Source organism: Cervus elaphus, chromosome 11, assembly GCF_910594005.1.
Source record: "Cervus elaphus chromosome 11, mCerEla1.1, whole genome shotgun sequence".
Classification (NCBI taxonomy): Eukaryota; Metazoa; Chordata; class Mammalia; order Artiodactyla; family Cervidae; genus Cervus; species Cervus elaphus.
The window spans coordinates 35,058,586-35,081,335 of NC_057825.1; the positions used below are offsets into that span (position 1 = coordinate 35,058,586).

The 22,750-nt window shown below is 50.0% G+C and overlaps 1 protein-coding gene across 1 annotated transcript in view; it reads left to right on the top strand.

Moving 5' to 3' along the window:
* Window positions 1-22,750, top strand: part of TOGARAM2 (TOG array regulator of axonemal microtubules 2) — a 55,904-nt gene that overhangs the window by 28,605 nt on the left and 4,549 nt on the right. Inside the window, exons 9-18 of the mRNA XM_043916542.1 lie at window positions 381-531; window positions 759-923; window positions 2,821-2,974; window positions 3,949-4,054; window positions 4,830-5,065; window positions 6,920-7,078; window positions 11,436-11,553; window positions 11,952-12,046; window positions 13,596-13,788; window positions 14,666-14,882. Coding sequence (XP_043772477.1) covers window positions 381-531; window positions 759-923; window positions 2,821-2,974; window positions 3,949-4,054; window positions 4,830-5,065; window positions 6,920-7,078; window positions 11,436-11,553; window positions 11,952-12,046; window positions 13,596-13,788; window positions 14,666-14,882 — 1,594 coding nt within the window. The remainder of the gene's footprint in view (window positions 1-380; window positions 532-758; window positions 924-2,820; window positions 2,975-3,948; window positions 4,055-4,829; window positions 5,066-6,919; window positions 7,079-11,435; window positions 11,554-11,951; window positions 12,047-13,595; window positions 13,789-14,665; window positions 14,883-22,750) is intronic.

Here is a 22,750-nt window from a genome sequence, read left to right on the forward strand (position 1 = left end):
ACCCCGACCAGTGTCCTCCTCGGGGCTCACAGCCACACCCAGCAGCCCCTAGACTCAGGGTCTGCTCCTCACTTTGTTTCTGTCTCTGCTTCAATTTCACTGCCTTGAGATCTCCCTACCTGAAACAAACCCCATCACCGTGTGCCCCTTACTTTCCTTCCCGTGCATGGTTGCCTGACATTAGAGGCTGGTCTGTTTGCTTCCATCTCACCACTCCTCATACTTCTTTGGGAGCAAGGCCTCTGAGTTTTTGATCATTTTCAGAACAGCCATTGGCACCCAGGAGCCACTCATGTTCCTGATGACTGACTGAATGAAGAAGGTATAGAAAGCACAATTGGGTCCACAAGGTGACGGAGTTTACTCTGACCTTGTGCCAGATTCAGGTCACCATTGCCAGGTCTGCCCAGGAGAAGATGAGGCTGAAGCAGATGAAGGAGATGGAGTTATTCCGCAGGGCAAAGGAGCCAGAGAGGGACAGAGAGCTCACTTCCCAGAGCCTGGGCTCCCGGAGGACCTTGATGAAGGAAGGTACTGGGTGTTTGGGGAAGGTGCCTTCAGGCTGGGGACACTTCTTCACCAACACCTGGGCCAAAAAGAGAACATTTCCACACTTCCCATCCACACAGTCTCCACCCTGAGACTGGACAGGGAGTCACCTTTGCTCTCACGTAGTTCACCGATGAGCCCATTTCCAAAGGGGGGGTCTGGGGCCAGGCAGGACCAGCTCTGTCCAAAGACTTTCTCTGCCTCCACAGGCCTCCTTCCCCTCCGGGGCAGCGGGACCGTGTCTGTGCCCACCGGGCTGAGCAGCCCCCGCAGGAACAACCTCGGCATCACCCTGAGGAAGCGGGCCAGCCGGGCCTCATTGCCCAGCATCCCCATCAGCAAGCAGGAGCCCAGCTTGGCCCGCCATGCGTCAGGTGGGGCCCAGACCAACTGGTGGGGGGCACATATCCGTCTCTTGGCATGCTGTCTTGGATGCTTAGGGGCATGGCAAGGGTGACCTCTGCTGCTCTGCTTCTGCTGCCCTTGTGAGAGCAGGGGGCAGCCTGCGGTTGCCAGAGAGAGGAACAGTAGAGTGTCTATGGGCCGCCTGGGGACTCAGGCTGTTGTAACGGGAATTGTGGATGGCTAGACAGGTGTGTCCAACCTGTGTGACATGTCCTAGAGGACCCACCAGAGCACCAGGATCACAGATGCTGATAACAGCCTCTGTGGAAATATCTGGAAACACCCGGAAGAGGAGAAAAGGGTTCTGGGAAAATCTTGGGTTCCTGCCTGTTGCCTCATAAAATGTCAGGGTAGGACAGGGCTGGTTACAGACTGGGATGCAAGGACCTGAAGGTTCTGTGGGACACTCAGGAAGGTGGAGGGGAGGCCCTGTCCCCATTCCACCAAAGGAGGGTCTATTTTGCTTCCCCTTTTGGCATATTAGGGCTCCATGTGGGATTTCATTTGAAAAGATTTTGCTACAAAAGGACATTTGAAAACCACCAACTTGGTTCAGAGTTTCTTTAAGTGTAGGATATTGTAAAACATCGGTGGGAGAATAGAGCATCATTTGGGTGCTAGAAATAATACTGGCTCACCTTTCTATTTCATTCTCTTTCTATTCTTTTGACACCATCAAGTAGAAAGTCTTAATCTGGTGCTAATTTTTAACACCTTACTAAGACTTTTGAGTCTCCTTTTTAAACAAAGAGATCTTCCTCCTGGCTAGAAACATCAGAAGCTGACTGCCACTTTGTAGTGAGAGTTTACAATATTCTTTTACTTTGACTGTAAATATTTATCACACACTATGACAAATAATCATTTACCAATTATGGTAGTGATATAAATTTCCCTTAAATAAACTTATTTAGGGTTTGAAAAGTGAGTTGAAGAAAAATACCACATAAATAAGGGTACAAGCACTTAAGGGATGTGGCAAAAAAAAAAAAAAAAAACAACCCATGGAAGTGGTAACTGAATGGTTGGTACTTGGGAAACATTGATCTTTCTAATCTAAGCTACTTATTTTATAGACAACAGACTGAGACCCAGAGACTCAAAGTCACCCAAGAGCACCCAAGGTCACTCGAGGTGATGGTGGCCCATAGGGATTTAGACTTTGGCTGATGACTCTTGATCCATTGGCAAAGCTGAGAAGAGAATCCAAGAATGAATGAGGTCTTTGTGTCTTGGCTTTAAGGAGAGTAATACCCCTCAGCTCATTCTTGCCTTGGACCTCCTGGGTATGGCATTGTGAAAGTCATGTAAAGATGAACCTCTGCAGAGAACGAGGCGGGAAGTGAGAGATCTGGATTCCAGTCCTGGCTCTGCTAATGAAGGAGCTGAGGGACTGTCCGGGGGACCCCGGCTTTACCAGAGGATGGAGAATTGAGGAGAAGGAGGAGGAGGAGAAGTCGTAACACAGGCTCCTGGGTGGGGACAAGGTTAGAGCCAGGGAGTCATTCCTTGATAGACTTGCTGGCCTCACCTCCGGTCACAGACAGGGCAGGATTGGGGAGGAATCACCAGCTGGGTGGGCTTGGTCACGTGACATCAGGCAACCTCTCACAGGCCAGTTTATTTATCATAATCAGGTTAGCAATGGTAGGGATAAAAACGGTCAATGAGAGGTAGGAGTTAGGTGGTCTCCATGGTTCCCCAGGGAGTGCAGCCCAGGCCCTGGCTTCTAGGCCTCACGAGTCCATTCACCCTGCAGACCCCCCCACTCCGTCTTCCCTTCCTCAGCAAGGTGGGTTCAGTGCCGTCCTGTGGAGGCCTCAGGTCTTCTGGGTGAAACCCCCCGCTCCTCTCCTTTTCTTACAGCTCAGTCCTTACCCGCGGTGCTCACGTTGGGGTCTCCTGAGTGGGAAGAAGAGGAGGAGGAGACGGATCTTCGAGCCTTCAGGGAGTTGAGGCCTTTCTCGAACCCTGAGCTGGGGCTGGTGGATGCCCTGCAGTGCCTGGAGAGCAGTGACTGGTGAGGAAACAGCCCGTGTGTGCTGTGACCTGGTAGGGGTGGGGCCGCAGAGGAGCGCCTGCCCCGCGCCCCTCCCCCACTGCAGAACTGGTCCCGCGGAGGGGGAGGGGGAGGGGAAGGGGGGTGGGGGAGGGGGAGGGGAAGGGGGTGGGGGAGGGGTGGGGGAGGCGGAGTGCGTGAGTCCCACCGGCAATATCTGTCCCGGACTGCCAACAGTCCTGTGCGCCCCAGAGCCGGGCCTAGGAAGTACAATCTGACTCTGCAATGCTTCCATGGGGACTTGAGGAAGGTCAGAGTCCTTCCTTTCTCTAAGTTAAGTTCCTTCCGCTCCGGTGTCCCTCCTCCACACAGTCTTGTGTGCTGTGTGCTAAGTCGCTTCAGTCGTGTCTGACTCTGTGCGACCCTATGGGCTGTAGCCCCCCAGGCTCCTCTGTTCATGGGATTCTCCAGGCAAGAATACTGGAGTGGGTGGGCTGTAGCCCCCCAGGCTCCTCTGTTCATGGGATTCTCCAGGCAAGAATACTGGAGTGGGTTGCCATGCCCTTCTCCAAGGGACCTTCCCAACCCAGGGATCGAACTCGGATCTCTTATGTCTCCTGCATTGGCAGGCAGGTTCTTTACCATTAGCGCCACCAGTCTTAGTCCTGAGCAAAGTGATGACTTGAGGTCCCATTTGCGGGAAGGCCTCCTTCAGTCCTCATGTTCAAGAGCCTTCTTTTACAGGCACAGGCTCTGTGGGTGGCATAGGCCTGGGTCGTGGGAGTGGGCCTCCATCCTGGGTTGGGCTGGGTCACGGACCCTGTAAGATGGCCTGTATTGGACTGTTGGCGTTTCAGCCTGGCTGTGACACCAGGACACTGCCGCTGATGCCATCAAATCCCTCCCCACTGTGGCGGGGGTGGTGGCAATGTGGGCGCCCTGTGTAGAGTGCCCTCCCCCAGGCACCTATGACAGGGCCTGGACTTGCTTCTCAGGCAGATGAAGGAGAGGGGCCTGGTGAGCATCCAGCGCCTGGCAGCCTGTCACTCGGAGGTCCTCGCCGGGAGGCTACATGATGTGTCCTTGGCCGTGACCGGGGAGGTAAGGCCTCCTCTGTCCTGTGTGCTCCGCTTGACCCCCAGCCAGTCCCCCTTCCCTGGTGCTACTGCTGCTGCTGGTCACACAGCAGCTGCAGAGGGGCCCATGGCTCCCAGGGCATCCCTGTTTATTTCTCTGTTCTCAGCCACTGAGGTGGGAGCTAGACACCCATTTCTTAGATTGGAAAATTGAGGCCCGGAGTTTCCTTATTTCTAATCTCTGGGTATTGAAATAGTCAGAATCCTATGTGCCCATCTGTCACAGCCTTGCTTTGTCCTCTGTACTTAGAATACCTGAGGAGGGATGGAGTGTTCTGGGCTAGATCTCTAACTTGTAGGCAGCTGTAACATTTCCCAAATCCTTTCTCCTGTGAGGCTAGGACTTGGCCTAGGCCAGGCCCAGATGGGCAATAAGATGTATCTTATCACAAGTGGAGGCAATGCCGCCTGTCCTTGGGAGTAGACTGCCCCGTTGGGGGGCCTTGTGAAGATCAAATTAAACATCAATTGTAAAAGTGCTTTCAAGACTAAGTATTGTACAAATTCCAGATGATAATGATAATAGTAGGATTGATAAGTATGATGATAACAAAAGTAATGGTGTTTTTTTAAAAATGAGACTGTTTTGCCCAGAGCTACTGCAGGGTTTCCATTTCCAGTCTGGCGAGGCCTAGGCCTGGGTGAGGGTGGGGGCTGTGGGAGGGTTCCTCCTTCCAGTGTGTTGGAGCCCTTGGCAGGGCCCAGCAGTCCTGCAGGTCCTCCGCCCATCTCTCTTCAAGGTTACCAACCTCCGCTCCAAGGTGTCCCGCCTGGCCATTAGCACCCTGGGAGACCTCTTCCGGGCCTTGAAGAAGAACATGGACCAGGAGGCTGAGGAGATCACCCGCTGCCTGCTCCAGAAGATGGCAAACACCAGCGGGTTCATCCAAAGGGCGGCCAACCGGTCCCTGGGGGCCATGGTGGAGCATGTGACCCCTACCCGCTCCCTGGTGGCCCTCACCTCCGTGGGCATCTAGTACGTGGGGATCTGGTGGGGGAGCAGCCTGGGGAGGTCAGGCAAAGGGGAGAGGCGCTGGGTAGGGGCAGAGCAGGGAGATGGTGCAGGTGCCTCAAGCATTTCCCCTGGAGAGAAAGACCCCTGCTCCCCGGTGGGCCTCTCTCCCGCCTGGGCCAGGCTGGGGATAATGAGGGCAGCCTGTAGTTGTCCCAGGCCCCAGCTGGGAAGGGATGGGTGCTACTATCTGCTCAACACTGGGAAACTCGAAGTGGCCGTGGTACTGTCCCTGGAGATGGGGTGGCAGAGGCAGCCTTTAGCCCGGGCCTCACTCTACCCAGGGGAGGGATGCTTCTTTCTGATGAAATCTGGGCCGTGAGCAGAGCAAGGCACAAAATCTGCTCCAGCTGGCCCCACTTGGCCTTTTGGGGAGAAGGAGGGGACAGGCTGCTGTCGGAGCCCTTCTGCAGCTGGATCTTTCTTTTTATAAAAACCAACTCCAACAGCAAAACCAGAAGCATTCCCCCAAGCCCCTTCTCCCACAGGGTGACACAGCTCTCAGCCCCGATAAGCCAGTCAGACTGTTAGGCTGGGTGGCCTGCTGGGTAGAACCCAGGGTGAGCTGTCACAGCCAGAAGGCCTTTTTGCCCACAGACTCCTGAACCACATTACCGAAGTTCACAGCCTGGATTGTTACTAAACTTCCCCCAAGCTTCTGTTTCCTCATCTGTAAACGGAGACCAGGGATAGTAATAAAATTGTTGGGAAGAGTATAGGAATTGATTCACGGGGAAACGCCTGTCTCTACCTGACATTGACTGAGTACTGATAGTGGCTGTTTTTAACTAGGGAGAAATCAATCGTACTTTTTTTCTGGATTCCTCCCCGTGCCTGTGCTTCCTCACCTGCAAGATGATGACAAAAGTAGCTTGTGGAGTTGAGGAGACCCTGGTTCAGTGCAGAGCCTGGCAGGGAGGGTGTGCTCACAGTAAACTGAGCCAATAGACTCTTGTCAGGAAGAACCATGGGAGCCTGGAACAGGGCTGTGCATTGGAATTCCCTAGCATATTGCTGAAGTGCACATTCTGACTTGTATGCTAATGTGCTGGTCCCTGGACCACATTGAGTAGGGAAGCCTCCCTTTGTGTTCTACTGGGAAGGTCCCCAGTGGGGAGGAAGGGGCCAGTGTCACCTAATGCAATGGACTGTGGACATATTGAATTCACATTGAATGAAGTGAAAAAGAAAGAGGTGACATCCCGATGGGTTCCTCCTGTAAGATTTCAGGTTCCCCTAGAAATCACCCATCAATCTCCTATCCCACCTCCTGTCTCAATTCAGCTCAATGAACATGCAGTAAATGCCCACGAACTGCTGAAGGGTCACCATGCCAGAGGGACACAGGGGATTCAACTGAGAGGGAGTCTTGTTGTCTGCTCCCTGGGAACCATGAGGTACCCCAGTATTTACCAGGGGACAAAGGACAGTGCTCTTCCCCCCAGGAAAGCACTAGTTTTGTCCGGGAGCTCAGAAGGCAGAGGTAGGGTATCCTAGGTAGAGGAAAGGTGAGAAGTGAATTTAGGCAAAGGCAGGACATGAGCTCAGGAAGGCACAGGGATGGTGGGCACGCGGTGGGCCTGGGGACGTCACGTGACTTCATGTTCACCCCTAGTCCATCCTCAGTTCCACTGTCAGGAAGGGACTGCTCTTCCTTGAAGATTCCCCTGAGCCGTGGAGGGACAAAATTGGGAGCCCACTGTGGCATGAAACACGGAGGCACAACTGTAGGTCCATGTGTGGCAGTCTGGGGACGCCCCTCCTGCCCAAACCCCATTCCTTGACTGAGCCCTTGTCCATGACTGGGTTTCCTTTCAGCCACCGAAACCCCTTAGTCCGGAAATGCACTGCCGAGCACCTGTCGGTCGTCCTGGAGCAGATAGGCGCCGAGAAGCTTCTCTCAGCCACCAGAGACAGCACAGATATGCTGGTGCACAACCTGGTGAGACTGGCCCAGGACTCCAACCAGGACACCAGGTAATGCAGGGCCTGGGGGATGGCTGACCTGGCCAGCCCAGAGCAGACAAGGCCATCAGCCACCCCTGAGGGTCCTGTCCATGCAGCTCAGCTTCCCCAGGGCCACGGGGAGGGACAGTTGATGGACAAAGTTGTGTCATTTCCTTACAGCTGTCATCCCACCTCTCCACACCACCACAGCCAGAGCCAGGACCGCTCAGGGAATGGTCACTACCTTCTACCTCCCATCTCTCACCTTTAAGTCCCTCTCTAGCCATTGCAATCCTACCATCTGCCTCCCATCCCTCACCTTTCACTTCCCCTCTAGCCATTGCAATCTTGCTCTAGTTTCTGTCCTGGTCCAGCTCCATTCCCTATAAAGCTATCCATTCATTCATTTTGTTTAGGAGATATGTGATGTGCATTCTGTTCATTACTATGAGCACAGGTGTGAACAGGAAAAGTTAGACCCCTGTTGTCTTGGATCCTACCTCCTAGTTGCATAATAAACAAGTAAATAATTATGACACTTTTAGACACAGATAAGGGGCAAAACAAAAACGTAAGGGAGGACAAGGTAGGGACTACTTTAGGTTGAGGGTCGAGGGAGATCTCACTAAAGATTGATATTTGAGTTGAGAACTGATTGGCTAGTAAGGCCCAGCTCTTTGAGGATTTGGGGTGCAAGAGTCCCAGCAAAGGAAGGTGGTACATCCCCTGGGATGGGCTAAGTTGGGTATTGAATGATGAGAAGGCAAAGCTTGGTGGAGCACAGTGAACGAGGGGAGTGGTGGGCAGTGATGGGGAGGAGGCAAGGCCAGGCTGGGAAGGGCCTCATGGTCAGGGGTTGGGGATTTGGTAAGAGTCCTTAAAAGCTGGAGTTGGGATAATTTATCATACTTCTCAGATCATGACGTGTTATGTCTGGATCCCCCACCACTCCTGCTACAGCTCCACACTGTGTTCTGTGTTGTGTCCCAGGCGGTGCATTCACATGGGCTGTCCCAGAGTGCACCCGGGAAGGCAGCACCGCACGCATGCTCCCTCCCCATGCCCTCCCACAGGACTGCACCTCAGGATTGCAACCCCATGGACTGCAGCCTTCCAGGCTCCTCGGTCCATTCTCCAGGCAAGAATACTGGAGTGGGTTGCCCTTCCCTTCTCCAGGGAATCTTCCTAACCCAGGATTGAACCCAGGTCTCCTGCGTTGCAGACAGATTCTTTACTGTCTGAGCTACCAGGGAGGTCCTCCCTACCCTGCCCCTGAGGTGCCTACATCCTCACAACCTTGCAATTTCTGGATTTCACATTTTTACCCAACTAGTGGATAGAAGTGCTAGCTCACTACTGCTTCTTTTCCTCCCTCCCTGATTGCTAATGCATTTGGGTGCTTTTTGATATCTTTGCTAGTCTTTTGCATTTTTTAAAAAAAGTTTCTCTGGAGGATTGATAGTTGGGGAGAGGAGCCAGGATGCAGGTGGGATGCTGTATGGATGGCTACCCCAGAATCTGGGCAAGTCGTGTTGGAGGCTGCAGAAGGGGGAGGGGGTTGATTGGGGTGTATTTTGAAGGCAGAGCTGATAGCAGGTTGGTGGTGAGGGTTTCAAAGAGGAATCAGAGATGAGACTTAGGTTTTCAGATGAACTGTGGGGTGAGTGAAAGGGCCATCTACTGAAGGGAGGAATATTGTCAGGGAAGTATTGAATAGGTTTGATTGGTTTGTTCTTCATCATGGGTGGGGGAAGGGACGGTTAAGATCTAATACCTCTCCAGATCTAAACCCCTCACCGACCTCTCTCTCACACTGGATGGCATTGAGTGCACTTCATCTTCTTTCTTGGAACCCTATGCTTCTGGTTTCCATGGCACCACACTCCCTGGTTCTCGTCCTTCCTCTGTGTCTTTCTTCCCCACCTCCCGCCGCACCCGGATGCCCATGGCTTCAGGACTGTCTTCAGTCCTCATCCCCGCCTTGCAGCTTTCTTTGAGCGGCACCATTACTTCCCGTGGCTCCAGTCATAGCAAAACTCTGATGCTCCGCTGTGTCTCCTTCCAGGCGGCTCCTTCTCTGAGCATCTGTCCATTTCTCTGATGCCTCCCCAGGACCCATCACCGGGATGTCCCACTGTCACCCTAAACGAATTCACTGCCTTCTCCCGAAGGTGGCTTCTCTGGCTGTGTTCCCTCTCGTATTAAAAGTCACTATTATTTACTGAGTCTTCTAAGATTAAAAATGGGGAAGTTATACTTCATTTTCCCTCCACATTTTAATATCTTAGAATCCTAGGCATCTCACAGCTGTTGTTGGTCAGGCAGCAATTAAGACTTAAGTTTTACTATCTACACAATTGCAAACTTTATCCTTGTTGCTCATCATATAAACCTTTGAATTACTATTTGTGTTGTAGGAACTATATTATGAGACTTTGTTTGCTGGTTAGCCTTTTATATTTATTTTAAGAAGTCACTGTGGAGAATTGCTGAGTTTAATCGTTGTTTAAAATGTCTTTAGAAATATTACACTAGTTTTGGCATTGAAATGAAGAGTTATTGTGTATGAGAAAAGGCATGGAAATAGAGTGTTGGGGCATAAATTTGATATTAATACAGACATTCATCATTGAAGGAAAGACCCAGATTCCACAGTTTCTTACAAAGTAACCATCAAGTACTTTACCTGACCTAAGGAAGGAAGGCAGTCCCCATAAGAAGCGTTACTTCTGTTTCTGAGATAGTATGTAGAAGGATGGATGGCTTTCACACATGGGGCCATGTCACTGAAGGCAGTGGAAATTGCCAGTGTCTTCTTTTTCTGTTTTTCTTTCAGAAATAAATTAATGGTGCATTTTTACAATTAATGAAGTTTTAGATTGAGTGACTATGATAATTCTGGATGCTTCAGGCTCCACCTCCAATCAGCTGCCAGACCCTTCAATTTCATCTTCTTTAGCAGCTCTTGAATCTGATCATCCTTACTTAACCCCACCCTCCTGGCTATGTTAGGCCTTAGCATCTCTTGCCTGGATATTATAGTGGCCTCCTAACAGGTCTCCTGAACCCCAGCCTGGTCCCTGAAGATCCATCCTCCACACTGCTGCCTGAGACATTTAAAAAAAATTGTTTATGTATTTATTTTTGCCTGTGCTGGGGTCTTCGTTACTTGTATGGGCTTTCTCTAGTTGCAACGAGTGAGGCTTCCTCTTCATTGTGATGTGCAGGTTCCTCACTGCAGTGGCTTCTCTTGTTGCGGAGCACAGGCTCTAGGCACACAAGCTTAGCAGTTGCAGCTCTCTGGCCCTCCAGCGCCCGCTCAGTAGTTGTGGTACACCGGCTTAGTTTCCCTCGGCCTGTGGGGTCTTCCTAGACCAGAGATTGAACCCCTGTCCCCTGCATTGGCAGGAGGGTTCCTTTCCACGGCACCACCAAGGAAGTCCTGAGACATTTTGATTTTAGTGCAAATCTGATCATTCCTCAGCTTCCTATCACCTGCAGGCTAAAGTCCAGTTCCTTCACATCTCCCTAAACTGGGTCTTACCTTCCTTCTTCTCTATCCTATTCTCTTCCTGGGTCCAGTCTCTGCCTGCTATTCTCCAACCACACACTTGCAGATCTATCAGACTGTCTTATGTGGCGTCCTCCCTTCTCCACTTCCTTCTTAATCTCACCCCATTTGTGAACTCCTACTCATTTTTTATGGCTTCCCAGGTGGCGCAGGGGTAAAGAATCTGCCCACCGATGCAGGAGATGCCGAAGATGTGGGTTCAACCCCTAGGTTGGGAAAACCCCCTGGAGTAGGAAATGGCAACTTACTCCAGTATTCTTGCTTGGAAAATTCCATGGACAGAGGAGCCTGGCAGGCTACAGTCCATGGGGTTGCAAAGAGTCGGACATGACTGAGTGAGCAACTGAGCACACATTCACTCATCGTTTGAGTCCCAACCCAAGGTCCCCCACTACCACCACTATTTATCAGGTAGAGTTGACTCCTCCCTCCTAGATTGCGCCACCATACCCTTTCTCAGACTTCTAAATGTCTCATGCTAGAAAAAAAGTTGATACACTTTGGTATAGCCATCCAACAGAATATTATTTAGCCATTAAAAAGCTGGGTAAAAATTGTATATACATTCTGATATCAACTAAAAATATATATGCATAGAAAAATGACTATAATAAAATAATATAAAAATTGACTAGTGGTTTTCTCCTGGTAATGGGATTATGGTCAGTGTTTGTTCTGAGTTGGGATTACTGTCATGATTAGAAAAAGTATTAAAAATTCTCTTACTATAATTAGAAAAATTATGCAAAACTGTAAAGCAAATTTATATTGCATTCCTGTGGCTGTTGTTTCATCCTGCTGTCTCTCCGATGGCAGGTTTTATGGCCGGAAGATGGTGAATATCTTGATGTCAAACACAAAGTTTGATGCATTTCTGAAGCAGTCCCTCCCGTCCCATGACTTACAGAAGGTCATGACAGCTATTAAACAGCAGGTGAGTTGGCAGCCGGCAAGGTGTGAGCTGGTCTGGGGTGGGGATCAGGGCTGAGCCTGGCAGCCTGCAACCCTCACTTGGGTCAGGGGAAGGGGTCATGCACTCTAGAGGCTTTCATTTCATCCATGATGCCTGATGGGTAGAATTTCCTTCCTGGTGCTCAAACCTGGTTCTGCCTCTCACTGCCTGTGTTCCTGGTACCTGCCTAGGTTTTCTTGCCTTCATCTTCTAAGTGGGGATCTTGACCCCTGGAAGGCTCCCCAGGGCCCTCCCAAGCTCTCCTAGGTGGAAGGGGTTATTCCTCTCGTTTCGGTCTAGACTGGAACATTTGGCAGTTCCCCAGAAGGTCACCCCTTTCAGCTCATGTTGTGTGTGTGTGTGTGTGTGTATTTCTCAAGGGACTAGAAGGTGGTAATGAAATTCCATCTGCCAAAGACCGCAAGGTGTCGAGAAGTCTGGTGGTGTATGAGAACGGACTGCCTGGCCAGGACGGGTACAGTAGCTCTTGTCTCCCTCGGGCTCCCCTTCCAAGACTGCTGACCATGACATTCTGCTTGGCCTGGGGCCTGCAGTGGCCCTGGGAGGGGAGGGGTATGCATTTGGGCTGCAACTGAGCCCTACTTGTTCGGCAGGACTCATGGGTGAGTTTATGGGGAGGGTTCCCCCACCCACATCTCGGGGAGGGCAAATCATGGGCTACGGAGCATCTGCCGGTAGAGATGGATTCCTGCAGTCTCAGCCGTGTAGCTGCTGTTTAAGGGGGATGGGGTCAGGCTGCATGTGAACTCAGGGTTTCTCCATCCACTTAGAGCACCTTTTGCCATCAGAGTGGCCATCCTGGGACTAATTTAGGGGCAGAGGTAGAGTCAAGGCAGGTGAGAAGGAATAGGCCCAGGGATGAGAGAGTGGGCATCAGGAAGAGTTAGAAACCCAACAGGAATCTGACTGTCACTCCTGCGCCTGAAACTAAACTCCTTCTGTGGGAGAACATCTGGACTCCTTAGCTGGATCCCCAGGGGAAGCCCCCTCCACCTCTTCTATATTAAGTTCCTGCTCTCAGCCAGACCTCAGGTGCCCGGCCCTCCGAGTTCTCTCTTTCCTGTGCCTCTGCCTATGCAGTGTCATCTGCACCTGGAACATGCCTATTTATTCTATAAGATGTGACCCCCTCCCCACCGTGACCTTCCGCCAGAAGGTCTCTCTTCCCCTCTGCCCCCATGTCCTCTAGGTGGACAGGTTGCCCCGGCCTTCAATCCTTCACCTCCCTTTGGTCCATGAGCTCCTTGGGCAAAGACCATGCCTCTCATCTCATTGCTCTCAGTGTCCAGCAGAGCTCTTGGCACACAGTTAGGCAAGGTATAGGGATGACTGTCAGAATGAATGATGTTGGGCTCTACTGGGTGGGACCCAGGTGTAGGGCAGAACTCAGAGACCCAGGTGAGCACTGGGGGTGGGGGATAGGAGTTCTGTGTGAAGAGGCTCTCCTGTTGGCTGGAACAGACCAGGGGAATGTGATGGGCCTGTGATGTTAAGACAAATGTTAAGACAACAGGGCTTCTTAACATTTCCCTCTTCCCAGAGGATGTGAGCAGAGCCTAGATGACCAGGGGTCAGGGTGCAGGCTCCTGGAAGGAGCCTGGAGGAATCTAAGAGTTGAGGGAAGCCCAACTCTTAGATTAAAGTGTGTCTGTTGTCCTTCTATGGATTTCCACCCTCACTCCAGGGACCCTAACCCCATTCCTAACTTACCTTCTGAAAAGAGGGGAAGGAAAAAAAAAAAACAAACAAACAAGAAGAAAGAGCCCCGCCCACTGATAAGGGGACAGAACCCTAGGCACCCAATTGGCACCCTCCTAAGGAAAAGGCACTTCCAGAGTTCCCAAGGCCTGTGGCCCCAAGCAGTGGGTGGAGGGGAGGCTCAAGTGGACTAAGCTGCAGGTGAAACTCTGGTTTCAGCCCCATCTGTCTTTGGGGGCTGTGCATGGGACAAGATGTATGTTCATTCCCTGGGGCTGCCCAGGTCAGACGCTTGTTCCACGCAGGCTCAGCTCCAATGGCCCGCGGCTGGTGGGGCTGCGCTCCTCCATACGGGGTGGCTTGGAGATGGTGGAACAGCTACGGGAGCTGACACGGCTGCTGGAGGCCAAGGAGTACCAGTCTCGGATGGAAGGTGTGGGGCGGCTTGTTGAGCACTGTAGGGCCAAACCAGAGCTCATCATTGCCAACCTGGTCCAGGTGAGTGCCACCCCACACCTGTCCTGTCTCTCGCCCCAGTAGGTGCAACTTCAATCTGGAAAACTCGGGAGAGGGTTGGACATTGTGCCAGACCCTCCAGGGTAAAGGGAGCCTGACAAACACTTGCTTTCCAGTTTCCATGGTAATGACATAAGATTATCTGGAAGTGGCCAAGAGGACAGGGCATTGCTTCCTGTTGGGCACCTTGGGACCACTCAGAGACGTCTTGGGCATTTTTCATCCTCCCAGCAGATTTATAGGGAGGAGGGTGGAGATGGAGGTTGCCATGGCTAAGGGTTGCCCCCAATCCTGCTATGCACATGAGGTTTGGGGGTAGAACATGTGGTTGACCAGGTACCTGGGCCAGGATGGCTGGATGGGTGGGTTCAGAGAAAGCACAGGTCTCACAGTCTGGAAATGAGGGCAGATGCCTGCTTCTTCCAGGAGTGAGGCTGCTGACACTCAAGCCACATAGCAGAGTCGTTAAGACACAAGCTTGAAATTTCTTACCAGCTGTGTGATCTGGGCAAATCATTTAACCTCTCTCAGCCTCAGTTTTTGTTTTGTTTTTTAATGGTAAACTGAGGATGAGAACCTGTGCTTCATGGGTCATTAAGATTACTCCATGAGTGAGTGCAGAGTACCTAACAAGATGCTCTATGCCCTTTGTTCCCAGTGAGTACTCAGTATACAGTCCTTCCTCTCTTATCGCCTCCCCCTTTGAGAGGTGAGCTCTTCATCACTGAAAAATACTCTGACATAGGCTGGATGGTCCCCATCAGGGAGGAAGAGTCCCTGCAGAGGGCAGCTGGTTGGGCTGTAGGACTCCTGCCCAGCCTGGGTTCCCATGGGCTCTTGGTTTCTGTTCCCTCAATAGGTCTTTGATGCTTTCACCCCAAGGCTTCAGGATTCCAACAAGAAGGTGAACCAGTGGGCGCTGGAGTCCCTCGCCAAGATGATCCCCCTCCTGAGAGAAAGCTTACAGCCCATGCTGCTCTCCATCATTATCGCTGTAGCAGACAACCTCAACTCCAAGAATGCAGGAATTTACGCGGCTGCGGCGACGGCACTGGATGCAATGGTTGAGAGTCTAGGTGAGCCTACTCTGAGCCCCTGCTGGGCTCTGTTAGGTGGCTGGCTCCCTCCTTGGCCCCTCTGTTAAACTTAGGATGGACATTCCCACTTTCCCTCCTTTGGAATCAGCAGAGCAGTGAAAGGCATTGATTGGCTGTCAGGCCAAACACTGAACTGGCCAAAAAGTTCATTTGGGATTTTCTGTAACGTCTTATGGGAAACCCCAAATTACCTTTTTGGCCAACCCAATATATCCTGAGGCTGCACAGGGCATGGGTGGGCAGCCCAGGGCCTCCCAGGTTCTTTATTGGCAGGCTTTTCCATGTCAAGTCCATCTGGTAGAAGTGGAGACAACCTAGTCCTTCCTCCTTGTGGTACATGATGAAAATAACTCACCCTGGGTCACACAGTGCCAAGCAAATGAGCCACTGGGGCACTGATGGAAAAACAGATGAGGATCACTGAGAAGGATTTAGAAGGGTTGTTAACTTTTTTTTAGTTGTAGAAATAGTAGTAGGGGATGTGGTTTTGGAACCAGGCAGGATGCTGGAGAGATAGGAGGGCAAGCCTGTTGGAAAGGACAAAGGTGACCACCTTGACTGTCTGATATAGGAGTCAGGTTGGGATCCCTTTGATTTTTTGAGTGTGGAATGAATGAGAACTGCCTTTACAGTGATTTGAGGTGAGGAGTGGAGCGTGACAGTGGACTGGGAGATTGGGGCAGAATGAAAAGAATGAAAAGGTGGAAGCCAAGGGAGAGACATGAGGAAAGACAGCAGCTCCTCTGTCCCTTATGAGCTTTGCAGGATCACATCTTGGTTCTGGAACGTTAGGTGGAAATTTTGGTGCATCTATTTCTTTCTTTTTTCAGACATTATACTGTTTATATATATATATATATATATATATATTTTTTTTTTTTTTTGAGTCAAGCAGATTAACCAGGCTTGCCAGGTGGTGCTAGTGGTAAAGAACCTGCCTGCCAGTGCAGGAGACATGAGACACGGGTTCGATCCCTGGGTTGGGAAGATCCCCTGAAGGAGGGCATGGCAACCCACTCCAGTATTCTTGCCTGGAGAATCCATGGACAGAGGAGCCTGACGGGCTACAGAGTCGGACATGACTAAAATGACTTAGCACGCATGCATGCACAGCTGATTAACAATGTTGTGGTAGTTTCAGGTAAGCAGTGAAGGGATTCAGCCATACACATACATGTATCCATTCTCCCTCAAACCTCCCTCCCATCCACGCTGGCACATAACATTGAGTAGAGTTCCCTGTGGCTATCCATTTTGTCGCTGGTTATCCATTTTGAATATAGCAGTGTGTATATGACCTTCTGTTATCCATTCCTTTGCTAGATGATTAGATGGTCATATTTGGTGTATCTAGTACACAGACTGAAGTGCAAGTTCAAAACCTCAGGTATGTGAGAATGTAGTAAATGATAGACTCGTGTCCAGACCTGTAGTCTCTCACAAACTAGTCTTGCCTTGATATGAGGAAGCGTGTGATCTGAGAACCACTGTTGGCTCTGTTGCCATATGTTCCGATGAGCACAGAGCCATGAGCTGCCTCAGAATGCACAGAGCATCCATCCCCATGGTGCGGCTGGAAACATCGCCTGGCTCACCCACCCCTCCTCCCCATCCCGCACCCAGGCCTGAGCCCAGCTCCCTGGGGCTGGGACAGCAGCTGTGTCCTTGGCTGGAGCCTCCAGGAGAAGTTTCAGTTACAAATTAAAGGCCTGGTCAGGCCCTTCTCCGCCTCTCGAGATCATAAATATTGTCAATTTCCTCTCTTCATCTCAGAGGGAATTTATGATTTGCTGAGTTTGTTGCTGTAGAACAAACAAAATAAATCCAGCTCTAAATTACAGCTTGTTCTCTGCACTGCTCTGGGTAAGTGAGATTGCTGTTGCCAATAACCAAGGCTCTTGGTAAATCACCGTGGGCCCTAGATTTATTGGGAAAACCAGCACCAAGCAAAATAGGATTTAGCTATTTGAAGAGGCTGAGCACCCTTGTCTGGGGAGAGGAGCTTTTAACTCTTCCCCATCCAGGGATTTTAGTTTCCCCTTTTTTGCCATTGAGTTGGCCTCCATGAGCACACTGGAGCACCTGAACTTTGAGCTACAGAATCTGATGTCTCACTCAGTCACAAGGCTCAAGTCTCCCCTACTTGGGCCCTGCTGTACCTACCTGGGCTGGACACCCAGAAAAGGGAGCCTAGGGATGGCCTGCTTTCATGATCTGACCCACCATGAGGCAGGTTGCAGCATCCAGGAAGATGTCTATGGTTCTCCTTTCCTCCTGGAACAGGGTCTCCTTGGGGATGGCTGACAGTGCTCCCTCTGTCCATCAGCCAGAGGATTTGGTGCAAGGAGAATGGAGGCAGGGGAGGGGGGCCCTGCCCTCCTCTCTAATCTTAAGGTCGGTGCTAGGCTGGAATGGAATGGAGTTGGCTTCAAAGGGATGGATGGAGCCCACTGACCCCCTGACACAAGGCTCCTGTGGCTCCCCAAGGGTCAAGCCCAGGGTCTCGATTTCTGGTCATTTGAGCCATGCCCTCCCAGCCTAACCAGCAATGCTTGGTTTTGGAAGTGTTCTTAACTGTGAAGTAATGAGCTGACTTCTCAATCCATGAAGGTCAGAACTGGTAGGATTCAGTTGCCAAGCTTTCCCAAAGAATAGTCCTCTTCTGCCTGGAATGGTCTACGCCTGCCCTGCAGAGGAAATAATGGATGCAAGAAACAAAACTTCCCAGTGTCCTGGGGGACTGGGTGGTGGATGTAGAGACTGCGGCAGGTGTGACAGGAGAGGAGGCGTACATCCTCTTTCCCGAATCACCCAGGCTGAGCCCGGCAGCTCTAGTTGACCCTTAGCCCCCAGAGACCCCTCCTGGTAGTGGCGTGGGGTCCTTTGAGCAGGAGCTTTCTCCCAAGCTGGCTTCTTCATGCCCCATGAGGGACTCTGGCTTCCAGGCTGGAGAGGAGCTGTGAAACGCTATGAGATAATTTTATGGAAAGTTACAGCATGTTACTGTTTGTTTCCTACTCAGTGGGGCTCAAGGAGGTCAAAAACACAGCCGGGGCAGGCTCCCTTCTGGCATAAAGTCCAGTTGGCACAGCCAAACTGGGAGACTGGTCTTTTTAGGCGACCTCTTGTTTCTAGAATTGGATGATATAGTCTGGGCATCAGACGCCACATCTCTTCCATCTCACTTTTCCCTGGGGTGAGTGGGCCAGTGGTGTGCTGGCTGACAGAGCAGGTGGGATTTCTGCCCATGTTTGTTTTGGGGGACAGTGAAAAAGGAGATATGTCGGGAGCCTTGTTCCCTGTCCTCTGCCCTTGGTCACTGCCTGCCTGAGGGCGTCTCCGGGGCTGAGCCTGGAGTGTCATCTCTTCTACTCAGCACCAAGACCTTCTGATTTCAAGAGAGTTATTTCAGGGATCAAGGTGGTTCCTGAGCAAAGACTGGCTGGCTCTGTCTTTAGGCTCTGTTACTGGGATAGTTACAGAAGTGAGTGAGTGAGTGAAGTCGCTCAGTCGTGTGTCCAACTCTTTGAGACCCCATGGACTGTAGCCTACCAGGCTCCTCTGTCCATGGGATTTTCCAGGCAAGAATACTGGAGTGGGTTGCCATTTCCTTCTCCAGGAGATCTTCCCGACCCAGGGATTGAACCTGGGTCTCCTGCATTGTAGGCAGACGCTTTAGTGTTTGAGCCACCAGGGAAGCTAGTTACAGAGGAAACTTCATTAATTAAAACATTAGGCTGCTGACAGTTTACCTGGCTCCTGGTCAGACTGAGCGCCAAAGAAACTATTTAGTGCAGCACCTGGCCATTGCTGCAGGGAGCAGATAAGCTCAGCAAGGGCCGCATCAGATCTACTTTTGCTCTTTTGCTCTGATTTTAAATTCATTACTTTATACAAATCATATGACCAACACTGTATTGTTAATGAAACATAAAATTCATCCAGGTTGTCCCTCTGATATACCCACTGCTTAAAAATGTCTCTCTTATCTTCAGTTTTTTTGTCTGCATGTATACAAATTTCATAATATTAATAATAATGTAAATATAATTTTGACTTTGCTCCTTTCACTTAACACCACTCAATTTCCCACGCTGTTAAGTAGTCTTTCCAGTTAGCTTTATTAAAAATATAAAGTTTACTTTCCACCTCTGTAAAAGTCATACTTATTAATTATTGAGCAAAAGAAAAATGGAAGCATTTGGAAGGAAAAAACTTACAGTCTGGACTCCTTAAAGAAACCATTGCTGACAGTTAGCATTTTTCATGTTAGGTATTTTTTTCTGTGTACATTGTGTACGGTGTCATGATAATATTACACATTGAAATTTGCATCCTGTTTTTAAAAAAGCAGAGCATGAGTATTTACATACAATTATGCACCTGAGTCACTCTCAACAGCTCCATCATGTGCTATGTCATAGCTTGTATTTTTCTGTTTTAGTGGATCATTCCCAGTTTTCCTGCAATGAACAGATGTAGATTTAGTGGCCACAGAGAATTCAGCTGTGTGACATAACTTACTGGTGGTGGTGGTGATTTAGTCACTAAATTGTGTCTGACTCTTTGCAAGTCCATGGACTGTAGCCCCCCAAGCTCCTCTGTCCATGGGATTTTCAAGGCAGGAATGCTGGAGTGGGTTGCCATTTCCTTTTCCAGGGGATCTTCTCAACCCAGGGATTGAACCCACATCTCCTGTTTGGCAGGCAGGTTCTTTACCACTGAGCCACCTGAGGCGTCATAACTTACTGAGTCTTGTGCTTATTGTTGGGAGCCCAGTTTGACTCCAGTGTCTTTGCTGCCACTGTCTGTGATACCATGTTTTTTTAATGCTTTCTTAAAAGCTCTTCTCTGGCTTCCCAGTAGCCTGGGGATGACATGGTCTGGTAGCCTTGGAATCATCTTGAATGGGACAGGTGTGAGGCCTGCTAGACCTCAGCCCATTGTGGAGAGGGGAGACTAGGCTCAGGGAGGCCAAGATGACTGGCTTTCCAGCCCATGGCTACTTTCTCTATAGTGAAGGCTTTGCTTGCCCCTTTGTGTGGGTAGCACCACGGCCAGTGTGGCTTCTTGTGGTACGTAAAAGGAGCCTATGAAAACCCTGGGTTAGGCTAATTGAGCATGGATTTTTCAGTTTTTGAAAGTTAGATTCCAGCCTCTTCATTGAAGAGGATTCAGTTAGGGTTGCTGAGGTTCATGAAAGTTGCTGGGCTTTCAGAGTATTTTAGGGTAATCATAGTAATCGTAGCAACAATAACTTATATTTGCATATCCTAAGCAGCTCTGTGTGGAAAGTACTAATATCATTCCCATTTTATAGATGGTAAACTGAGGTTTAGAGAGGGTGACTTGTCCAATGTCTCACAGTGAAACAAGGAAGGGCCAGGGTTCAGATCCAGGTGATCTGGACCCACTCTACCCCCTCAGCCACTGTCCTTTACTGACTCCCAGTAAACCTGGGAGTGACAGAAAAGGTGAGCTGTCACTATGGAAGTAGTCAGAGGCAGAAAGGCAGCTACTTGGGGTGGTATCTGGGGTGCATAGACCAGTTTAGGCCAACCTAGTGTGTCTGCTTTAGCATTGCCTTGCTGTCCATAAGAATTTATTGGGCATCTGTTGTGTGTCAGGCACCATGGGAGCATGAGCTGGCACAGATGTCCACTGGCTGTGCATTTTCAAGCATTCCCCAAGATCTCCACTTCTCTTAGGCTCTGGGAGGTCATGTCAGCGGCCAGGAGTAGGGAGGTCTAACGGCACCCAGAGAACGTTCTGGACTGAGTGTTGATGGGAGAGAGAAAGAGGGAGAAGTCCTTGTTCCCAGAGGTGAACTCATGGCTATCATTAGCCTTGGGTGGGGGGACAACCAGAAGCACCTGGAAATAATAATGCAGGTGATCTTGATACAAAAATCTATTCTTACACATTTATCGCTTTACCAGGACATCCTGAGACCACTTCTTGCTAACTGAAATGTTCTAGAACCTGGTATCTCTTTTGTCTCCCCGAACAAATTATTTTAGACTCTGGAACTTTTGCAAGTTGCAGAGATGCACAGGATGTACATGTATATATTTTCTCCTCTGTGTTTCTTACAGGTCTCAGCAGGGAAGCAAGGGAAACATAAGTTAGCTCTTAGCTAGAATGGCTGCCTGAAGGGAAAAACAAAGCTTTGATTGCCCATCTCTGGGGATGCTGAGGCTCCGTGCTGAGGCATGGAAGGAGCTCAGAGAAGGTGGCGCATGCCTGGGAAAACTTCCTGAGGCTGGTTGCTAATCTCTGTCTCCTGGAGAGAAATCTGGCCTTGAGATGGTCAGCTCCTGAAATAGGACACTCTGGCTGGGTGCACCTATGTGGCTCACCTCCCAGAGCCACATCCCTAAAGAATGCATTTTGGCCCTTGCTTGCCTCCCATGGAATTCTGCTGTGCCTGCAGTGATTGCAGATATTGGGAGCTGTGTGTGCTGGGCACCTCCTCAGATCTTGGGGGGGCAATCCAGTAGTAAGAGGAGTCCGTTCTTGCCTTATGTATTGTCTGGGTTAGCACCACTTTCTCAGGTAAAGGGCCACTTGCTTCATCTTGCAGATCTTTGGAGAAGGATACAGGACTTCAAGTGTAGTAGTTTGGAAAACCAGGAGGTGTCAGCTAGAATGGGAAGAGGGAACGGCTTCTGAAATCAGTAGCTGTGGGATCTGGCTGGAGTTGACTTTAGAAGTACAATCAAAGAAGTTCAGTGAGTCTCTTTATCCCCAGAACATCCCCCAGCCCATTTGCTGGGGCTTTATCATTAGTGGTCCATCTCTAATAAACACTCCTTTAAAAGTGAGAAGCGCTCCGGCCCCAGGCTTCATCCATGGGTATGACTGGAGTGCTGAGTATAGGGGCGCAGGAAGGTTATAAATAAACTACCGAAAGATCATTTGTGCCCACCCCCCACCATCCCCAACCTGCACATTCCCTCCTCTGATCCTACCAGAACCAGCCAGGGCTTCTGCTCCGGATAGGGTGACCAACCATCATGGTTTCCCAGGGATGCGGGGCTTTCAGTGCTAAAATGGGGAAGGTTCTGGGCAGATGGAGACATGTTGGTCACCGTAGCTCCAGAACCCCCAGGCTCTTGCTCACATGAGCATGGAGCCTCCCACTCTCTGTAAGAGTTCATGATCAAGTGTTCGTCTCTTTGACAAAGGAGTCTCTTGAAGGAAAAGAGGAGCAGAAGGAGGACCATGTTTCATTTAGTTCTTAGTTCCATGTCTGTTATGTAGTGGATATCAGTAAATGTTCAGTATGGAAATAACTGACTATCTGGCTATGGGTATGTTCTATTGGTTAGAGCCCAATAGAGGGCTTTGAGGAGATACATGATTTCTGAATTCTGATCCTAGTTATGCTTATGGCCCAGTGCCTCAGTTTCCCCTAAAACTATATCTCTATATCCACATCTGTATCCATTCATCCATCTTTCTCTCCATATCGTTCATCTATCTGTTATCTATTAATATCATCTATATCTATCATATGCTTTGTCTGTCATCTACCTATTATCTATATCTATCATCTATAATACATATCTGTCTACCTACCTCTCAATTATTTAGTTATGTTGCTCTCTCTCTCATTTACCAATCATGCATCTATCATCAGTCATCTGTATCTGTCTATCTATCTATCTATCTACCTACCTACCTATTTTGCTCTAAAGCTCACAGCAGTTTTGAAGAAACATAGACAATATGAACCAGATCTGCTGGGACTAAATGGGGCCTATGTGGGCGCCAGTCTAGCTGTCATAGGCCACTCACTGCTCCTGAAACACTCTATGTACATTCACTATTTTTCCAGGCACCAT